Genomic DNA, 22,343 nt, shown 5'->3' on the forward strand with positions numbered 1-22,343 from the left:
TGCTGGATGAATCAACAAATTTTGCACCTATAAGATGATATCTGAAAACTTATGTAGACAGTTGTGTATGGGCTGCTTGTGGACATCAAAAATTATGGGATTAAACATCTCATTCTATCTCTTATTTTACATTGTCTATAAACAGTTGGCTGTAAGGGCTAATGTGAAGTTAGTTGTGTTGTACAAGGAATGAGAGCAAATTAACAGAAGGAGAACTGCACCATCAGAAAAGAACCACTTCTCCAACAGACAAGTTGAAAGAAAAGTACTACACAAAGTTATAAAATTTGAAAAAAAAATGTTCCTAGTTAGAAAGTGTTATTCCTGTTAAATTGTGCGGTACGTACTTTGAAAGTAGTTGTTATACTCCAGAAACTTTGTATTTTGTGGCTTCCACAAACTATGTTGAATTAGTTGAGACTTAGATATTAAAACTATAGCAAAATGTGCTGCGGGATGTCCCACAAAAACATTGTTGCAGTTTAATAAACTTTTTCCATGATTTTCTGAACCAATTAGGAAATGACATTTATAACTCTGGAACAAAAATTGCGTTACAGTAGGATCAGGAGAGTATTTATTTATTTATTTATTTATTATTTCTCACATTTATATCCTGCCCTTCTCACCCGAAGGGATTCAATGGCAGCAATTCGATGCCCATACAAATCAATATAAAACAGTGCATGAAACAGTTAAAACTATTAAAATACATTATAAATTACAAAATATAAATTTCAAACATAAAATCAGATCCGTTCATCCTCATGCTTTGTCCATAGTTCAGTCCGTGTCATCTTCGCCATTTATTGATTAAAAGCCTGGGCACACAGCCATGTTTTTAGGGCTTTTCTGAAGCCCAACAAGGTTGGAATTTGTCGCATCTCTCTTGGGAGGGTGTTCCCAAGAGCCACCCTTGGGAGCCACCACCAAGAAGGCCATGTCCCTCGTTCCCACCAGCTGCGCCTCCGCGGCAGGTGGGTCCGAGAGCTGGACCTCTCCAGATGATCTCAGGGATCTTGCTGGCTCATAGGAGGAAATACGTTCAGACAAGTAGATTGGGCCAGAACCGTTTAGGGCTTTATAGGTCAAAACCAGTACTTTCAATTGGGCTCGGTAGCATATTGGCAGCCAGTGGAGCTGGCTTAACAAGGGGTACGCTCCCTGTAAGTCACCCCAGTTATTAATCTGGCTGTCGCCCATTGTACTAATTGGAGCTTCTGGGCCATCTTCAAAGGCAACCCCATGTAGAGGGCGTTGCAGTAATCCAAGCGGGATGTAACCAGAGCGTGGACCACCGTGGCCAAGTCAGACCTCCCAAGAAACGGGCGCAGCTGGCGCACAAGTCTTAGTTGTGCAAATGCTCCCCTGGCCACCACTGAAACCTGGAGCTCCAGGCTCAGCGATGAGTGCAGGAGAACACCCAGACTGCGAACCTGTGTCTTCAGGGGGAGTGTGATCCCGTCCAACACAGGCTGTAACCCTATTCCCTGTTCGGCCCTACGACTGACCAGGAGGACCTCTGTCTTGTCTGGATTCAATTTCAATCTGTTCTCCCTTATCCAGTCCAACACAGCAGCCAGACACAGGTTGAGGACCTGAACAGCCTCCTTAGTGACAGGTGGGAAGGAGTGACAGAGCTGGACATCATCTGCATACAGATGACACCGCACTCTGAAACTCCGGATGATCTCAACATGGGGGACAGTACTGACCGCTGTGGGCCCCCAAAAGACAACGGTTGTGGGGATGAGCAGGTGTCCCCCAATGACACCATCTGGGAACGCCCCTCCAGGAAGGACCGGAGCCACTGCAAGACAGTGCCTCCGAGCCCAATCCCAGCGAGGCACCCCAGAAGGATACCGTGATCGACGATATCGAAGGCTGCTGAGCGGTCCAGCAGAACCAGCAGGGACACACTTCCCCTGTCCAGTTCCCGGCATAGATCATTGACTAAGGCGACTAAGGCTGTCTCGGTACCAGATCAAAATCTCACCCTCATTTGCACAGTATTACAAATGCTCTATTTGCATTTTGAATCCCCAAGGAGCCTTATACTAATGTAACAATATTTGTGCCAACAGTTCCAATTTCTCAGAGGTTGCATTATAATACAGCAAGCAACCTATTGTTGAAAAGTGCATTTTGTTATTTCTACTTTATACATAAAACATACTATAAGACACCTAATATATGTTTAAAATATATTTCTTCAGGTTGTTTTGCCTTCTCTGGCCTGCTTGAGAATAGCAGCCTATGAAGAAGGAGGAAAATTCATTGGTCATCGAATATTGCCAGTATCAGCTATTCGACCAGGTAGGGTATTCTGAGATTTCTAACAGTGAATAACTACTGAATTAAGATAGTGTGTAGGGCAAGCATGAAATATCAGCTTACCATACCCTCCCTGATAGGTCACGAAGCTAGGATGAGCTCTGAAACTGAGCAAGAAGGCAAATGGATAACTAACCATAACTTTGGCCAAAGGAACTACAGGCCCAGCACTATTTTCAATCCAACTTACTCATAGCACTGGTTGAGATAGATAATGTTTATTTTATAGACGTTCACATTTATGTGCAGATCTAATGCATATGTGATCATCTTTGTCTGAGCTCTATGTAACCAGCACAGAAAGTAGCCAGTGAGTTTTTGTTGCTTACAAGGATGTTCTCAGAGTTTGCCATAACACCTGATGGAGTGGCCCTGAGCACATGTTAATGCAATACAGTGCTTTGAGCCAAACACAGAGCTCAGCAAACAATGCAGGTCATGGGAGATGTCACTTATTGTCAAAAAAGAGTCTGTTAGGCTCACTAAAACAGATCAGCATATTGCTGAATCTTTCATTCTTATTTTACGCCAACTGTGTGATAAAAGTAATGGTTCTGATTCTTCAAATGCCAAATTGGGGTCCTTATGAGGATTCTAGTAAACCAATACTACTTAAGGGATCTTGCAAGTTAGCCCCTATTACATTAGGCTTTGATATATTTTGGCACAACTTTTATGGATGTTGTCATTACTAAAACTGCTGGCTGGCTTCATCAGAATCTTCCTAGAAAGTAATCTCAAAATCAGGTCTAACTACTCCCCCCTCCCCAAAACACACACACACACACACACACACACACACAAGCCCATTAGTATAATTTAAACTCTATGCCATTCAAGCCCTCCCTGGAATTCAGCAAATCCCATAAAATTGCCCACTTAGCTTAACATGCTTTCAAGTGATGGCAGCAAATTTTCTTTTTAAAATACTGTTACAATATCATGCAAGGAGCTTTTAAAGAAATATCCAGCTCCTCCAAGCGAGCACTTTCCCCTCTTTCTCCCTGACTTTGTGGCAATGCAAATTGATGGACAGCTTTCCATCTCCACTGGTGGGAGGACCAAAGAAGCAAGAAGGAATCTGGAACCTGTATTCCAAGAGAAGATATCTGTTCCAAAGTCTATTTCTCACAAACTTGAATTCAACCGCTTCACTCTGCTAAGTGTTTTGCCAGTATCGCTTGACCCATCTTTGTTTTACAACAACTCCTTTTAAAAGTTAATTAACATAGATATTGTCCTGCTTTCTTTTTAGGCTATCACTATATTTGCCTAAGGAATGAAAGGAATCAGCCGTTGATTTTGCCAGCCTTATTCGTATACATAGAGGTTAAAGACTATGTGCCTGATACATATGCAGGTAACTCTAATATCTATGAGGATGGAATTCATGTTTTACATCGGAAGTGGTTTGTTTTGCATTTGCTTTGGTGCTCTGAAATTTTAATAACATGGTAAGGCAGAAGCATAAACATCCCATTTCATCAAAATCTATGTAAAGACTGTTAATAAATTGTTGTCATATCTCCAATATGCTGCACAGTTACTCCACTCAGTGTCCCTTGGTTCTACTAAGTTGCTCCTTTTTTTCTTTTATAAATATATTCTATTAATGTACCCTTAATAACAGGTGTCCCAGATAGCAATACACACATGGAAGTATATAAACATATTAACAAAACATAACTTCATCTCCTGTTGCAAACATGTAACAGCAACAACAACAACAATAATTTTATTTCTTACCCGCCTCTCCTCACAGCTCAAGGCAGGTTACAACATTGCTAAAACACATAATCATTTAAGAACACTCAGCGGAATACACATATTAAAACTTATTTCCATAAAATACATATTAAAATACACAAAACAAAAGTTAGACATAGAGTGGAAGTTTAAAATTTGTCATTAAAACATATAATATAAATAGTAATAATAATGATGATGACATTTAAATATTAGACAGTTTTCTTTCCCACTTTGTCATCATTGGCATTGATATAGTACAAAAAAAAATCTTCCCACTTAATGTTATTCTTTCTTTTCAAAATACTGATAAAGCTCCAGAATTTTATCAGTCAAGTTCTCCCTTTCTATATTTCTAGCATATGCCCCCCATGGTGCACTGCTGTGTATTTTCTAATGCTATTTATTAGAAAGATTTATTGTTAGCTTTACAATTTTATGAATGATCCCATTAGAAGATTCACACCCAGGCAACCTTGGGTACATGGGCTAGTGGTAATTCTTTTCTTCATACATACACTGCTCTGAATACAGGAATCTGTTAAAACTGAATTAAGCTTTGCCGTCTTAAGAACCCGTTTCTCCCTTCCCCAGCTTGCTTCCATCTTTGACTGGCTCTCTGAGAAGGCCTTCCTTATAACGTCTCCCTGGCAAAGCTCTGGTTCTCTAGGAGGCTACTAAAGTCTCCCTGCTAATGCTGTATGTAGCTTTCAAATGTCTGCGGACAAGCCTTATGAGAGGGACTCCTAGAGGTCTCCCTACTGAGACCTACTCTAGGCCTCTTCCATTTGTCATCTCTCCCACTGAGGAAGTCTGTCAATCTATAGACTGCCCTTTGGTGGTTGCATCTGAGCACTGCCACATGAGACTCATGACCTGTCAGTGTAATTAATTTTAAAAATAAGAACAAACAAATGGTGTAGGTTTTTAAACCCCACTATTTTAAGTTAGATAAGGACATGTGTGCCAAGTTGATCTATCTCCATCAAGCCAGGTAGAAGCCTTTGAGGTACAAATTTATTATTATTATTATTATTATTATTATTATTATTATTATTATTATTATTATTAATGCTTTTTTATACCCCACTTTCTCTCTCTACAGAAGAGACTCAAAGTGGCTTATAGTAAAACAAAATAAAAAAAATTAAAACCTAAAATATAAAAATAAAATTAAATATGAATGGCATTAAAAAGTCAACAGTTAAAATCCTAAAACATCTTTTCGCTTTTATACATTATCATCATCATCATCATATATAATATTTCATGTATAATAATAATAATAATAATAATAATAATAATATAATCTCATAATCTTACCCAAAATCATTATTCTCTGAAACCTATAATAGGAAAGTAGAATACTCATTGAACATGGGCAGGCACGTTTAACAGGACTGGGCATGTTGTACCTCCCAGATATTACTGCAATTCAATGGCAGTTCGTATAATCAAATCTGGGTGGCAAAATGGGAGGCTCCATAAACCAAATGCTTCTTTTAAAGCAATTTCCCTCCTGGCTGCCAAATATTTGGAGCCAACTGTGAAAACCCATTTAAAGCAAGATTTTTCTGCTTGTTTCAAATAACTTCCAACATTCATTGAAGCAGTTTGTTACAGAATTTGGCAGGATTTTTGGCTGAGGGCCACTAAATAAAAATCATGGGGTTTCATGGGATCTGTATGTTGTTTGTTGACCACCTCTGTGTTAAAGAGTAATGTAATATTAATGGGTGGCAACACAGCTGGAATGATCTTGTGATTTCAAACTCTATACACTGATCATTAGAAAGAAGACTTGGGGGCCTTCCACACAACCATTTAACCCAGAATATTAAGACAAATAATCCACAACATCTGCTTTAAACTGGTTTATCTGAGTCCACACTGCCATAAAATCCAGTTCAATGTGGATTTCATTAAACTTTGTGGAAGGGGCCTTAGACCTTATCTACACTTCTATATAAAATCCAAATTATTTGATTTCAACTGGATTATATGGCAGTGTAGAAGGGGCCTTAGTGAAATCAGTGCTGTTTTCAGTGAACGTGCATAAGATTGCATGTGCGGGAGAATAATAGCATGCAACTGTCTTCCAGATACAACATTAGCCGTTCTAGCTGAACTCAGTTTCTTTTCAGAAGCACAAACCAGGGAATAACAAAAAGAACCTTAGGGTTCTGAAGCTGACCATTCAGTTTCTGGGAAACAGATGTACTGCGATACAGAAAACAAATAAAAGTTTGGTCCTACATTCCTCTTTGATTTCCAGATGTCATTGAAGCCTTGTCCAACCCAATCAGATATGTGAACTTGATGGAGCAGAGAGCAATACAGCTGGCAGCATTGACTCTGGAGGATGAAGAAGAAGTAAAGAAAGAGGTAAGAATCTGGGTTTTATCAAATCCCTTGTCCTAACAAAGGGACTGGTTTAGTGCACTGCAGATAATACAGTGGCCTTGGGAATGTGTGTGTGTGTGTGTGTGAGAGAGAGAGAGAGTGGGGGGTATGGTATGGAGAAACCAAAGATATGTCTGGACTACTGAGATCCTCTCATTTTCACCATGTCTATTTGCCATGCACTGAACTCACTTTTACAGGGAGATTTATTTATTTATGAAATTTATATCCCGCCTTTCCCCACTCAAGAGCCCAAGATGGCTTGGAGCCAATAAAACATACAATATAAAAGATAAAACCATAAATATTAGACATGTTGTAAACTCTAATTAAAGTTCAGTGAAATAAATTACACTAGCCTAATCATATAAAATAAACCCATAGACCAGGTTAATCAAAAACTGCTGTGATGAGTAGCATTCGAGAATTTTTCTATTCTCGGCAGAGATTAATGGATTGTACATTTTTTCCTTGTCAAAAATCAGCTCAAAAAATAATGAAGCAAGAAACTGATCAAACAAAATAAATTGAATGTTATAAAAAATAAAATATTGCTCAAGAATTGAGAGCACTTATTTAACCAGGAAGTAAAATGGAAACCCATTTCCTGTTTATTCCCAGTCGCATGACATTCTGCAATATTTGCTGAATTGAACACTATTTGTGCCTTAATATTTTCACTAAAATGTATGATGCAAGGCCAGAAAGTTATTTTTGTTTTTTACAATATGTTCTGTCTACTTGATCTTTATGAAACAAATTGCATTTATTAATACTTGCCTAAAGCAATCCACAAAATATTGGCCTAAAGCAACCCACAAAGAATCATTCCTGGAGCTGCGAAGGGCATCTTTTAAATAAAACTCTTTAACAATAATAATAAACCCATGAGGTATGATGCGGGCTAGATGTGTGGCAAGATCTAAGGCTTTCGATACCATCGACCATGGTATCCTTCTGGGACGGCTCTCCGGGATGGGCCTTGGGGGCATGGCTCTGTCGTGGCTTCAGTCCTTCCTGGAGGGCCGTTCCCAGTTGGTGAAGCTGGGGGACACCTGCTCGGACCCCTGGCCTTTGACCTGTGGGGTCCCGCAAGGTTCCATTCTGTCCCCCATGCTTTTTAACATCTACATGAAACCGCTGGGAGAGGTCATCCGGAGTTTTGGAGTTCGGTGCCATCTCTACGCAGATGACACTCAACTCTACTACTCCTTTCCACCGAACTCCAAGGAAGCCCCCCAGATACTGAACCAGTGCTTGGCAGCTGTGATGGGCTGGATGAGGGCGAATAAGCTGAAGCTTAATCCCGACAAGACAGAGGTCCTCCAGGTCAGTCGTATGTCCGATCGGGGTATTGGGTGGCTACCTGTGCTTGACGGGGTCGCACTCCCCCTGAAGGCGCAGGTCCGCAGTTTGGGGGTCCTCCTGGACTCAGCACTGACGCTTGATGCTCAGGTGTCGGCCGTGGCCGGGAGGGCCTTTGCACAATTAAAACTTGTGCGCCAACTGCGACCTTACCTCGTGAAGTCTGATCTGGCCACGGTGGTCCATGCCTTAGTTACCTCTAGACTGGACTATTGCAATGCACTCTACGTGGGGCTGCCCTTGAAGACGGCACGGAAACTCCAACTAGTTCAACGTTCGGCAGCCTTGCTTCTAACTGGCGCAAATTATAGGGAGCGGTCAACCCTCCTGCTTAAGGAGCTCCACTGGCTGCCGTTCACCTTCCGGACCCAATTCAAGGTGCAAGTGATCACCTACAAAGCCCTGAACGGTTTGGGACCCTCCTACCTTAGTGATCGCCTCTCCCCCTACGAACCTGCACGATCTCTTCGTTCGTTGGGGGAGGCCCTCCTCTCGCTCCCACCTCCGTCACAAGCACGGTTGGTGGGGACGAGAGAGAGAGCCTTCTCTGTGGTGGCCCCCCGGCTCTGGAACTCGCTCCCCAGGGAAATCAGGCAAGCCCCCACCCTGGTAGCATTCCGAAAGAGCTTGAAAACCTGGCTCTTTACTCAAGCCTTTAGATAAAGATTGCTAATCCAGAAACAATCTGTATCTGGACCATTCTTGTACCGGTTTGCACCTTTTACCTTTGTCAACTCGATATAGACACAGGGTCTATTCCCATCCCAATTTGCACTTCCAGAATTTGCAGCACTTTATCAGTCACCTTGTGTTTACAATATTTATATGGTGCACCTTACCCAGTCTACTTTTACAATCTCTCAGTTTTAATCCATGTTTTTATTAGTTCTTGTTTTTTATTGGCTAATGTTTAATTTTTTTTTATTTTATTGTGCAAGTTGTTATCTATTGCTGTGTTTTATACTGCTACTGTTTTTATTCGGGCTTGGCCCCATGTAAGCCGCCCTGAGTCCCCTCCGGGGAGATAGAGGCGGGGTATAAAAATAAAGTTATTATTATTATTATTATTATTATTATTATTATTATTATTATTATTATTATTATTATTATAAGTGATCTTATAAGGGCCAGTGTCAAACCCAAATGCCTGGCAGTTGTTCACCTCTGTAAGAAGAAAGGCATGAAATATCTAGGTGAGACTGAAGACAGAAGTTCACAAACCTTAATATCAAACTTAATTTCAATGTATGGCTATTCATGAAAATTATATATCCAGTTAAATACTGCATAATATTTTCAGTATGATTGGTTAATGTTGTTGTTTACTGGCATCAAATAGACTTTGATTTTTGACAAATCTGTGAATGAAAGACCTCCAAGTTACCCTATCATCAATTGCCTTACTCAGGTCTTTCAGACTAAGGTCCCATCTACGCAGTCCTAAAACACGTTCTGGAAAACGCATTAGCCTAAGTCATCCAAATGACACCTCAAGCTAATCTAGTTTAACCTGAAGCAGGGCCGGTTGTTACTAGGCGGCCGCTGACGCGGCCGCCTCGGGCGCTGGCTGCTAGGGGCGCTGTCGAGGCGTCGACAGCGACCCGTAGCGCCACCGACGCCTCCGGTGTTGGCGCGGGCCCGCGGGGCTTCAATCCCCGCGCCCACGCCAAACCGCAACAAGCACCTAGGCCATTTTGCCCTTAGTAACAAACTAAGGGCAAAAATGGCCTATCTGTGCTGTGCGCATGCGCACAGCCAGATAAGCCATTTTTGCCCTTAGTTTGTTACTAAGGGCAAAATGGCCTTACTTCCTGGTCGCGGCCGCCGATCGCCCGGGCGATCGCCGGCCGCGACCAGGAAGTAAGGCCCGAATGGGCTATCTGCGCTGTGCCCGTGCGCACAGCGCAGATAGCCCATTCGGGCCTTACTTCCTGGTCGCGGCCGGCGATCGCCCGGGCGATCGCCGGCCGCGACCAGGAAGTAAGGCCCGAATGGCCTAGCTGTGCTGTGCGCGTGCGCACAGCACACCTAGGCCATTTTGCCCTTAGTAACAAACTAAGGGCAAAAATGGCCTATCTGTGCTGTGCGCATGCGCACAGCCAGATAAGCCATTTTTGCCCTTAGTTTGTTACTAAGGGCAAAATGGCCTAGGTGTGCTGTGCGCACGCGCACAGCACAGCTAGGCCATTCGGGCCTTACTTCCTGGTCGCGCACGCGCACTTCCTGGTCGCGCACGCGCACAGCACAGCTAGGCCATTCGGGCCTTACTTCCTGGTCGCGGCCAGGGCACGGGGGGCGGGGCCAACTCTGGCCCCGCCCCCCGCACTATTCGCCCTGGCCCCGCCTCCCACACAGCGTGGGAGGCGGGGCCAGGGCACGCTGGGCGGGGCCAGGGCGTGGGAGGCGGGGCCGGTGGCGGGGGCGCTTTTTAGCCCCCCGCTTAACATTTAAAAATATCTCCGGCCGGCCCTGACCTGAAGTAAACCTGGATTTCTAGGACAATCTGCACCTTCCCAGGTATGGGGTGTGTGGAGACTGACTCTCCAGATCGCCATGCAAGAGTTGAGTGTCAGTCGCCACAGCCATCCTGGCAGCAGGGTGAATCTGTTTCCCCACGTGCAGCTCCCTTTTGGTGATGCTTTTCCCATCACATGGGGAAGCACCGCCCAAGCTCCAAGGCCCCTTGCTGGCTCCATAGCAGCAAACACATTGTGTGATGGCCAGTATGGTGCTCCATCCTGAAACCAGGATAACAGTGTCCTAAGATGTTCTGTTAGATAAGTGTGATGAGATCATTGATCTATCTATCTGGAATATGGTTTTCCTCTTTTTCTACTGCTTTCTACCTTAATAAGCATTATTGTCTTTTCTAGTGATTCATGTTTTCTCATGATATGGCCAAATTACAGAAATCTCGGTTTAGCCAACTTGGCTTCTAGGGAGTGTTCAGGCATGATGTGTCTTGTTAAAAGTCCAGGGTATCCATAGAACTCTTCTCCAGAACCACGTTTCAAATGTGCTGATTTTCCCTCCTATTGGCATTCTCCACTTTCCAGCTTTCACAACCATCCATAGAAATGCTTGACATAAACAACCCTAAGTTTATTATTCAATGATACATCTTTACACTCCAGGATCTTGTCTTATTCCTTCATATCTACTCTTCCAAGATCTAGTCTTTTTCTTATTTCTTGAGTGCAGTCCTCATTCTGATTAATGTCTGAGCCAAGTATGGAAAAATCTAGAACTATTTCAATGTCTTTGGATACATCTCCTGTGATCATTATTTCTGTTTTCCTCATGTTTAGCTGGAAACCTGTATTTGCATTTTCTTCCTAGACTTTCTTTAGTTTTTTAATAACCTGTACAACCAAATGTTTTGATATAATCTATAAAGCATAGTCTATCTGTATTTATTTATATGGTAATTATTTGTTTATAATATACTGCCTTTTTCATCACATGGGATTCAAGGCAGCATGCAAACCATACAAGTACAGTACTCTTTAAACACTCAATACAAAAGTTAAAATAGAACTAAATTAGCTCTTATTTGAAACAAGTTAAAAAAACAATGTATATTATAGCATTGTGCATGTCAGAATGCATAATAAATGGGCTGCATTTATTATTATCAAAATGCAGTTATATTTCAGTGCCAGGTGAGGGATCCCTCTACAAACTGTTGTTTTGAAACAGTTTCATCTCAACATTAGATTCACAGTATACTTTCATAGGTAGCTTTTCCATCCCCCAACATTCAAATCCAGGCAAAATGATATCTGTAATTAATAGCCACAGAGATAGCTGCATCTGCCAATAAACCACTTGAAAATCGATTGAAAAACTATGCCAGGATTTGTTATTTTATGCCTATCACAAATGAATGATGGACTCACCAAAATAAGTTACATTAAAATAATAAAAATAAAACAATAGCAATGTGAACATTTTAGTATTGGGCTTATTAGATTTTTCCAGCTCATGCTTGCATTTTCTTCTCATCTTTGTTTTGTATTGGGTTAGAACTAGATTTTTCTGCACTCAGTTGTGAGCAAATTGTAATACTCGATTCTAATTTTACTTTATTTGGACAGTTTACAAATTTTCCTCCATTGACTAAATGACATTTTTATTTTTTTCCAATTATGCACATTTTTAGTTGTTGATATTTGAAAATATAGGCACTGTTTTATGTAGAGTGCATTCTCGTAAATGCCCTATAAAGTTTTGCAACCTTTCAAGGTGCTTTTGGTGAAAAACATATTTTCATGCAACTAGAGATATGCAAATGCTTTTTTAATCCAACCTCTTAAAACCAGTGAAATTTCTTTCCATCCTTTTTTTGAGCAAATAGCAATGTATCTGAGGCAGCATATGTTTCCCTCCCCCAGTTGATATCACATAATTGTGGTACATTGCTTCACTTTTTTCCATCTCACACCCCCATCTGCTGGCTACTGAGTGATCTGTTGCCATGCTGCATATTATGACTTGCCGTTGGATTCCCTATGGCCTGTCTTGGACTTCTCTCTCCCACTGCCACTAGTGCCACGTTTTTATTGTGCATTTTCAAGCTAGAGAAGAAGGTCCAGGGTTATATTTGGGGTGCTTGCATCAGATCTCATCACTTTCCTGGGAATGTGAAATCCATTTCTCCCTGTGGGTCAGTGTCCTTCCTTTTTCTCTAGTATTACTTTAAGCTCAGGAGCCCCCAGTGGTGCAATGGGTTAAATCCGTGTGCCAGCAGGACTGCTGACTTGAAGGTTGGGTTGCTGACCTGAAGTTGCTGGTTCAAATCTGGGGTGAGTACGGATGAGCTCCCTCTGTCAGTTCCAACTCAGACATTTCTTTCTTACTCCACCTTTAGGAGAATGCAGCACTTTTCTTCAGGCAGGCTGCCTTATCTTGAGGTCATGCTGGCCAGTTTCCTGCCTTCAAGTGACCAACATCAGTTCAAAATCACAATAGCCTGTCTCTCTCTTTCAGACAGACAGCATGAGGCATGAGGTCATAAAGGTTTCTGAGGAGCCTCTGGTGGCGCAGTGGGTTAAACCCTTGTGCTGGCAGGACTGCTAACCTGAAGGTTGGGTTGCTGACCTGAAGGTTGCCGGTTCGAATCCGGGGAGAGTGTGGATGAACTGCCTCTGTCAGCTCCAGCTCCCCATGCAGGGACATGAGAGAAGCCTCTCACAAAGATGGTAGAACATCAAACATCCAGGCATCCCTGAGCAACGTCCTTGCAGATGGCCAATTCTCTCACACCAGAAGCAACTTGCAATTTCTCAAGTTGCTCCTGACATGAAAAAAAAACCCTTTAAGCTCAATAGCCAATCTATTTCTCAACTTTGAACCCAGCAGTACCTATTAGGGTAGGGCAAAAAAGTCAAATCCATCGTATGTCAGATCCAATTCGTTTGTTTTGTCACTTTTGAACCGGGTTTTGAAGCGGGTTATCCCATTGTGTGTATCCCGCGATATCGAGTCGGGATAGCCAATTTTTCTAATGGTGTTGTATGTTTTTTGGTACCTTGTTTTTATTGTTTCCTTGATTTTGCATTGTAATGTATATTATTATCTATTGTATTGTTCACTGTGTTGTGATGTGCTATTCTTTTATATGCTGTTATATTGTTTTGGGCATGGCCCCATGTAAGCCGCCCCAAGTCCCCGTTGGGGAGATGGTGGCAGGGTATAAATAAAGTTTTTTTATTATTATTATTATTATTATTATTATTATTATTATTATTATTATGCCAATAGGCCATCCATTTTTAAAGCATCAAAACTTGGTTTGAGGGAGGTGCAGGCTAGCCTGGGCCTGCCTTGCCTCCCTGTGGCCAATCGCAGAAGGGAAGGAGTCTCATTTTCTGGCTGCGGTTGCTATTCAGGAGAGAAATCCCCTTTCCCCTTTCCCCATCCTGGAGTGGTTGGTTAAACTGGGTTGCTCCCCTTTCCCCATCCGTGAGTGGTTGCTTAAACCGGGTTGCAAGAGGAGGGAGTCTTGCAAAGGGCATTGGTGGCTGGCTGCTGTTGCTATTCAGGAGAGAAATCCCCTTTCCCCTTTCCCCTCCTGGAGTGGTTGCTTTCTATGGGCCTCTTAAACCGGGTTGCAAGAGGAGGGAGTCTCGTTTGCAAAGGGCATTGGTTGCTGGCTGCTGCTTTGCTCTGCAGGATCTCCCTTGCAAACCACTTGCTCTTCCCCTTTGCAGACTTCCCTCCTGCTTTTTCCAGAAGCTTTAAGTGAGGAAAGGGGGAAAAGGAGGGGGGAATCAATCCCAATCCACGATCCAGATCACTTCACTTCGGTTTTGTGCTAGCAAAACCCCAAACTAGAACTCTCCACCCAGGTTGTTGTATGACTGACTTTCCACTTCAGGGGGAAAAGAAAATTGGAAATGGGTGGGGAAAGCTAAAATATATATAATATTAATAGTATTATTCTGGGAAGGGAAAAGGTTGCATTTTAAATCTATGTTTTAGTAGTTTTCCTTTTAAAATTTGCTCTATATTTGTGTGTATGTGAACATGTGTTAGCCCCACTCCTGAGCACGTTCCCTCCCCTTCTGGTTAGAAGCAGGCTAAGCCCCATCAGAAAAAATCCACTCCTAGATTCTTCTTATCCCAGATTATCTTGCAGTGTGGACATATAATCCAGTTCAAAGCAGATAATCTGGGATCAGAGATAGATGAGCAGTGTTGAAGATCTACACTGCCCTGTATTCCAGGATCTGATTCCAAATTATCTGATTTAAACTGGATTATATGAGTCCCCACTGCCATATAATCTGGGATAAGAAGAAAAGGAAGGAAAGAAGGTGGGGGAAGGAGAAGAAGTTTCTCTTGGCTTCCCTTTCTCTCTCCTCCTTTTGCACAAAAGTTCTCCAAAGCTTTGCAAACTTTCTCCTCCGGAACATATCTTCCAGCATGTCATTTCAGTCTTGAGGCCGGTGATGAAAATAGACAGGACCATAGGTGCCTTATAAAACAGATTTTCATGAGTTAACCTAAAGCAGTGATCACTTTCTTGTGGCTGCCCCCATATACGAAATGATGCATTCTGCAAAGAAGATAGCACCCACAATCGGTAACTTGTAAAGAGTTAAATTGGTGCAGTGGAATGTGTAATGTTTACAAATTTACAAATTTCAGCATAATTTATTCATACCATAATCTTTGAAATCTACTCGCACCTCTGATTGCTATACCCATGAGCTCTTATGAAGGGGTTCAATGCTTAGCAAACTGCCCGTCCCCATCAATTTATTCATTCATTTATTACCAATGAAGAATGAAAATGAAAGCTGGCTGAGTGAAACTAACTCACTGAGGTGCCATGGCAACAGGTCCTTCTAATATAAATGTTCATAACTCAAGATGAAGTGCCTCACAATGCTTTCTCCTCACTCCATGAGTGTTCCAGGAATCTTCTGTGTGCTTTAAGAAATATGACCACAGATGAAACAATTATAAGATGTTTTGCATGTTGTAAAAGGAAAAAAAGGGAGGGAGGGGGAGAATGAGCTTCAAACATGGGCAGTGAGAGCTGACAAGGAAGGAAAGGTTGTGAAGAATGCTTAAACAAGTTGAGCATTACAGACACACTCATCCGAGCATGCGGCAAAAATGGAGGTACTGTTTGCGTAAGCTTATCTGTCGAATATAATTATGGGACAGCTGTCCTGGGAACATTCATGTGCCTTGGGGGTGAATCAGTAATTAGACTTCTGGGAGATTAAAATGGAAAATAGAGTTGTCATTTTGCAAAATGCTCTATTCCTTCATGACTAATGTATTCTACTGATAGATTGTTTTTCAATTGCCATACTTATTGTGTTACAACTGAGTAGCATACTGAGACTTGTAGGCAGAAACAGTCCTATTTGGATGTCTTAGATGGCCTTATCTTTCAAAGAAGGTTTTAAATAAAGGCATAAAGAAACTGATCTAAATACAAGGGATCACGAAATATTTTATACTACTAGCCCACTGAATGTTTTAACAAATTTAGTGGTTATGGAAAGGCAAACCATGTTTTAAAAATGCAACCTATGCTTTGCATGCCTTGTAAAATAAATCTGTGTTTATGCAGTCACATGAAACAATAGCAAATAAATAAATAAAGTGGTCTTAAAAACACTTAAACACTATGGCTGGGCAATAAATTCACTGCAGCCATAAATTTTGTAATTAATTACAGGGAATTTTTTCAAATGACAAGATGTCTCTCATCTCCCTCATAATTAATCAGAGGAGATGAAAAACCAAAATGGGACATAGAAGTATTTTTTCCCCAAAAGTGCTTTCCGAAATGGAAATGAAACTTCTGTACAGACACTGTACAAATGCAATCTTCCTTAACATGCTTGCAGTGTAACATGTGAATACCAGGCTGAGGTTTATTTATTTATTTATTTATTTCCATCATTTCTATCCCGCCCTGCTCACCTGGAGTCAGGGCGGCTCACAGGTTAAAGAGCTGCACATTAGTGGAGGTTAAATTCAGAGACTGGAAAAGTAACTTTTGTGAACTAGAGTTCTCAGAATCTTCCTGCCAGGATGGCAATAGGTCATATTAGCTCAGTGGTTCACAACCTGTGGTTTTCCAGATGTTTTGGCCTTCGACTCCCAGAAATCCTAACAGCTGGTAAACTGACTTGGATTTCTGGGAGTTGAAGGCCAAAACCTCTGGGGACCCACAGGTTGAAAACCACTGTATTAGCTGTTGATGTTTGGGAACTGTAGCTCAAAACACCTTTTCCAAGTTCTGGAATGTCAACAAGTTTGGTCAAGTTTCATAATCACAAGATCCACTTTCATATACTTTAATAGAAAGTGTTTTATATTGACAGGCAGAACAGGGAGACACTCCTTCAGAAGCTCATAATGAACCTAAGCCTGCACCAGCTGAAAATGGAGTAAACCACGCCGCTTCCCTTACACCTAAACCATCAACTCAGGTTGTTCCCAGCCAACCAACACCAGGTAAGAAGTGGAATTTATTGTATTATTAATATACTGTCTTTTTATGAGGATGATGGGAGGCATGCAAATGAATAAACTTCTGAGGAGAACGCACAAATTTAGACCTGATACCAAAGCCTTTGGATGCTCACATCCCATATATATAATGGCATAGTTAATGGTGTTCGTTATATAAAATGGCACAATCAAAGTTTGCCTTTCTTAAAATACTTTCAAGCAGTGGATGGATGGTCACATTTGTGGATGCAGAATGCTTGGATATGGAGGGCCAACTGTAGTTTCCTCAAAGGCACTAGAGGAGCTGTCTAGCAGAGCTCTCCAAACATACCTTTCCTAAGCTTATTTTCTAGAAATAGAATTGTTGTATTATAATTATTTTGTGTGAAAATGTCCAGGCACTCATAGCTGAAAAAATGTGGGACATCTGTGGTAGAGAAAGTAATAGTTCAAAAGAGGAGAATAATCAATAATGGCCACAGTCTAGAATATTGTTATGTGTGTTTTGCCCCATCTGAAACATATGTATATATGTGTGTGTGTACACACACACATACTTACATATATATACAGATACACACCCTATATTTAAAATGAATGAAATAGTTTTCAAGCTTTGATGGGAATAGCTGTGTTGCTTTTGTGTCCGCTAACTGCCAACCCTTTCCTCTAAGGCAGTGGTCAACCAGATGTTTTGGAGTTTAACTCCCACAATTCCTAACAACTGGTAAACTTGCTGGGATTTCTGGGAGTTGAAGTCCAAAACACATGTAGGACCAAAGGATGAAAACCACTGCTCTAAGGCAAATATTGAAAACTAAAACCTTGTAGTTTCTTGGTTATCAACTGCTGTTCCACCAGGCATCTTGTCCTAAACTGTGTGGCATGTACTAAAATGGAGTTTTTGTTTTATGAAGGTGAGAAGGTGTAATGCCTACTTTACCAATCCTATAGGTGGAGGGGATGGGAAGTTGTTGTTTTTGTTGGGGTTTTTTTTGTTATGTTTATGTTTGTTTATACCCCACTATTTCTCTAGACAAGGAGAGGACAATTTCCTTGTCCTGCTAACTTAGCATAGAAAAGGAGGAAGCTATATTTAAGATACCTGTTGAGGTATGTTCTAATTTGGAGTGGGAATGCATAACTTTCCCAAATGTGTTGGAATTACATCTAACATTCACAGCCAATATGCTCGGTGTGATGGATTATGGGATTTTCAGATCAATAATATTTGAAGAGCCACACTTGCCCACCCTTTGGCTACTAGGTCACATGAATATATCACTGAATTGGTATAATTTAAAAGATGTTTTCTTAACATACAGAGAAAACTAGCATACCTTTTGTTTGAAGCTTCTGTTGGTCACTTCAAAACAGCTGTTATTACCATTATTGTTTGTATTTAGGTTCTGTGAAAGTGCCAGCGAAAACAGAAGATCTTGTTCAGAGTGTTCTGACTGGTAAGAAACTTATAGGTGTGATCCATAAGAATTTATGTAGTAAATAGAGGTCAAGAGGATAGAACTTGCAATATGACCTTTGTGCAGATTGGTTTTTATTTGTCAAAATAATAATAATATATACTTTATTTATATTAGTATAAATAATTGGTGCGGCATCTTAAAACACTGAGCTGCTGAACTTGCGGACTGAAAGGTCGCTGGTTTGAATCTGGGGAGCGGAGTGAGTGCCCTCTGATAGCCCAGCTTCTGCCAACCTAGCAGTTCAAAAACATGCAAATGTGAGTAGATCAATAGGTACAGCTCCAGCAAGAAGGTAACGCCGCTCCATGCAGTCATGCCAGCCCCATGACCTTGGAGGTGTCTATGGACGACACCGGCTCTTTGGCTTACAAATGGAGATGAGCACCAACCCCCAGAATCGTAAACAACTGCATTTCATTTCAGGAGAAAACCTTTACCTTTTACCTTATATATATATATTCCACTCTATCTCCCTAAGGGAACTCAGGGTGGATTACAGAACACATATATGGCAATCATTCAGTGCTGTTATACAGTTAACAATATATAAACAGAGGTAGGCTTTCCCATCTTTTCTATCTCTGGCATCTGGAGGCCTTGCTCAACTTTGGCCAAGGGGTGATGCTGTCAGTCCATCTTCCATATGGAGGAGCTTTGTTGTTCATAGACATCCTCCAGATCATATCACCAGCATGTTCTTATGGGCATCTTTTTATCACCTCCCCGCTAAAAGCAGTACTTATTTATCTACCCACATTACTGTTTTCAATCTGCTAGGTAGGCAGAAGCTAGGCTGATGGTGGGAACTCACCCCAATCTGGGCTTGAACTTCCAACCTTTCGATCAGCAAGATTTTTCTACAGCTGATGCTAAAGCCTAGCCCAAATAGCAAGGTCTTAGTCAAAGCACAAGTATTAATTGCAAACAGAATTAGTAATCTTATGGTGGATATTATATTTAAAAACAGTGCAGTGGGTCAGTGACTTGCAGTTTCTCAAGTCGCTCCTGACATGAAAAAAGTGGCTTTAGTCTAGTTGGAACGAACAGGAGAATTTAGGCTCATGGCTACTTCACATACGATTTTTCTTTTCATCATAATACTCAAATTGTCTTAAATGATGGAAATCCTTCTTGAATGCCACATACACAAGTGTGCCTTTATCACAGTGTCATTGTAAAAAATATGGCTAAGGGACATAAAGAGCAGTAACTTTTTAAGGCTCTTAACTTCCTGTTCTTGTGCATTTTAAGGCTAATTTGCTTGTCCTTGTGAATAAATAAATGCCTGATAGTGATAGCAGTGAAACATGGCTTTTCATTATTACAGAGGTTGAAGCACAAACTATTGAAGAACTAAAACAACAAAAAGCATTTGTAAAACTCCAGAAGAAGCATTACAAAGAAATGAAGGATCTTGTGAAGAAACACCACAAGAAAACCACAGATCTTATAAAAGAACATACAGCAAAGTACAATGAAATCCAAAATGATTACCTGAGACGGAGGGCAGTCTTGGAGAAAACAGCAAAAAGAGACAGTAAGAAAAAGTATGTTTTATAGAGTTTGTTTCTATTCTATTGGAGAATGTTGGCCTCCACATCTCTCTTTTTTGAGGAAAGTGAATGTTTTAAATGACTTACCTTACTGAAAATTGGAGGGAAAATGAGTGATATGGAGAATATGAGAGGTGAAGTAAAACAGGGGGCAGTCATTGAAAGATAATGGGTAGGAAGAAATACAGAATGACGTGGCAGTGCCACAGAGGGAGGTTCCACAGGGTATTGGTTGCCACTAAACTTCTCCCCCTTCAAATACCCTATGTAGCTCAGCAAATGCTGTTTCTCAGTGACAGATGAGGAAATGGGGAGACATCACTAAACCTCATCCTAGATGATCATGTTAGCAATCCCTGTGTTAGAAAAATCTGAATGAATGAAGCAGGGTGGGGAAAATGCTGAATCTCCTCAACTCCATATGGGTTCGCTGTACAGGCCTTGGTGTTGGGAGGCAGAGTTGCAGGGGTCTGTCATGATTGGGTGATTTAATACCTTGTCCCATATTCTGCTGCACTCAAGGACCTGGAGATGGATGACTAGGATAGAGCAGGTCAAAAGTAAGTGCCTAAAAATAAAATGTTATTCGCAGAAATTAAATTTAACACAGCAGATTATTTACATAGAAAACACCTCACTCTGTCTTTTCAAGATCAACCAGACCACTCAAACTCATTATTCTTATCCCAAACCTTCTACACCAGCCCTAAAATGCATGTTTGCCAAAAATGTGCGCTGGATGACATTTACAGCTGAAAAACACGTTAAAAATGTGTGCTTAAAACCATATTTTGGCCAGAAAATGCACATATTCACAAGACTGTATATCTCTGCACTCAAGAAAAACACATGACTTCATTGCCATACACTGCTCCAGTGCAGGTGCAACAGCTGAAACAGCTGATGAGGGCTGTAAACAAATAGAGCCACAGACACACATGTGACTAAATGAAAGCACAATTGGAAAGCAATTCCCATGAGAACCCTCTGCAAGCATTCTTTTATTCTTGTGTTTTTGAAATTGAACAAGCTTGAATTTACACAGTGGGCACCAGCATGGTAGGCAAGTGACCCCTAGGGGAAACAGGATTCAAGAGGGGGGGAAATGGCAGCAGGAGGGTTAGGAGAAATGAACCCAAGAAATCTGCTTGTGTGCACATTAGTATATCTGCATCAGCACTCATGAAATCCAGCGCATCTCAGAGAGTCAATAAAAAATTTAAAGTATAATTCTGGCAGATGACCCATGCACCCATTTTGTGGATTTCAAAAATCCATTACTACTGAGCCTATCAGGACACTGGGGGAGCATTTAACTCCCCCAGTGTCCTGACAGCTCTATGTCTGGATTCACCTTAAAATCCTGCAATTTTTAAACACACTTCTTTGTTCTGAATTATGAGGCTGTCTGGAAGGGCTCTCAGACTCAGTTCTGCTCACACTCACCCTCTCACTCAAACTGAACTTTCGACTGTCATTCACCAACTATCTCATGCCAGTCTCCTCAAACATTCCACTAACTTTGACACTTTATTCTCTGCTCTTCCCAGCGTCTACTTATTTCACATCCACGCAGGAAATCAAGAAAATATTTTATATACAAACCTATAACATCACGGGTCTCATGCAGCAATCTGTTCTGTTTATTTCTGCATTCACATACATTTCCAAGACAAGTAAGCATTTCAATATGTATCCTCATAAATCTAATCCTGTCCTCTAGGGATGGATGAAACAGTCTATATTTGGCTTGTGTCTGTTTCAGTCATAGGTCTGTTCAACCCACTGCAAAGCTGCCTTAAGTTCCTTCCTTGCGAGTTTATTTCTTTATTTATGAAGTAAGTTAATAAAATTATCCACAGGAAACTACACCAGACATCAGCATGGCCCTCTCTGGTGCCATTGATTTTAGTGAACCTAAGCTATTTTTCACTTGTTTAGGTGTTCGCTTCTTGAGAGGGCAGGTTTGGGTTTCTAGGTCTGAATTTCAGTCTCACGTTTGCACAAAGCTCTCTCCCCTCCTCATACACAGCAGGACAATCTTTCTCAAGCACTTTTTCTGGCCTTAAGTAAACTTTACCCTTTATCAGACTCTCTGGTTTCCTAGGAAGCAAGCTTTATACCTGGGTACTGCTGTAAACACTTCTCAGTATCTGTTAGGTGCAGACTGCTGTATTTCATTTGTGTTGGCCTTGTTGTTGCTGTAATTATTTCACATGGGCTTTTCATTGCTCCCCCTTCTCACCTCAACCCTTATAGTTGGTGTTCTTTCCCAAGACCAAAAATATCATGCTGATCCTTGGGGAGTTGTTGCTCAGATTCCTTTTTATGAAAATTATTTTCTTCCTTATCTTTGCATGTTATTCTGTTCAACTTACTTCCCATTGACAGATCCTTTGCCTTTGGTGAACTCTTTTCATTGGAAGCCACTAAATATTTTCACATCAGAATCTGAGATGTACAAGTTTTAAAAGCA

General features: G+C 41.2%; 1 protein-coding gene across 2 annotated transcripts in view; it reads left to right on the top strand.

The window, feature by feature from the left end:
* Positions 1-22,343, top strand: part of plcb1 (phospholipase C beta 1) — a 650,154-nt gene that overhangs the window by 546,034 nt on the left and 81,777 nt on the right. For both annotated transcript variants that reach the window (XM_062969114.1, XM_062969113.1), the window contains exons 21-26: positions 2,217-2,316; positions 3,590-3,694; positions 6,356-6,465; positions 16,701-16,833; positions 18,237-18,290; positions 19,642-19,861. In XM_062969114.1, coding sequence (XP_062825184.1) covers positions 2,217-2,316; positions 3,590-3,694; positions 6,356-6,465; positions 16,701-16,833; positions 18,237-18,290; positions 19,642-19,861 — 722 coding nt within the window. The remainder of the gene's footprint in view (positions 1-2,216; positions 2,317-3,589; positions 3,695-6,355; positions 6,466-16,700; positions 16,834-18,236; positions 18,291-19,641; positions 19,862-22,343) is intronic.

Source organism: Anolis carolinensis, chromosome 1 (assembly GCF_035594765.1).
Source record: "Anolis carolinensis isolate JA03-04 chromosome 1, rAnoCar3.1.pri, whole genome shotgun sequence".
NCBI lineage: Eukaryota > Metazoa > Chordata > Lepidosauria > Squamata > Dactyloidae > Anolis > Anolis carolinensis.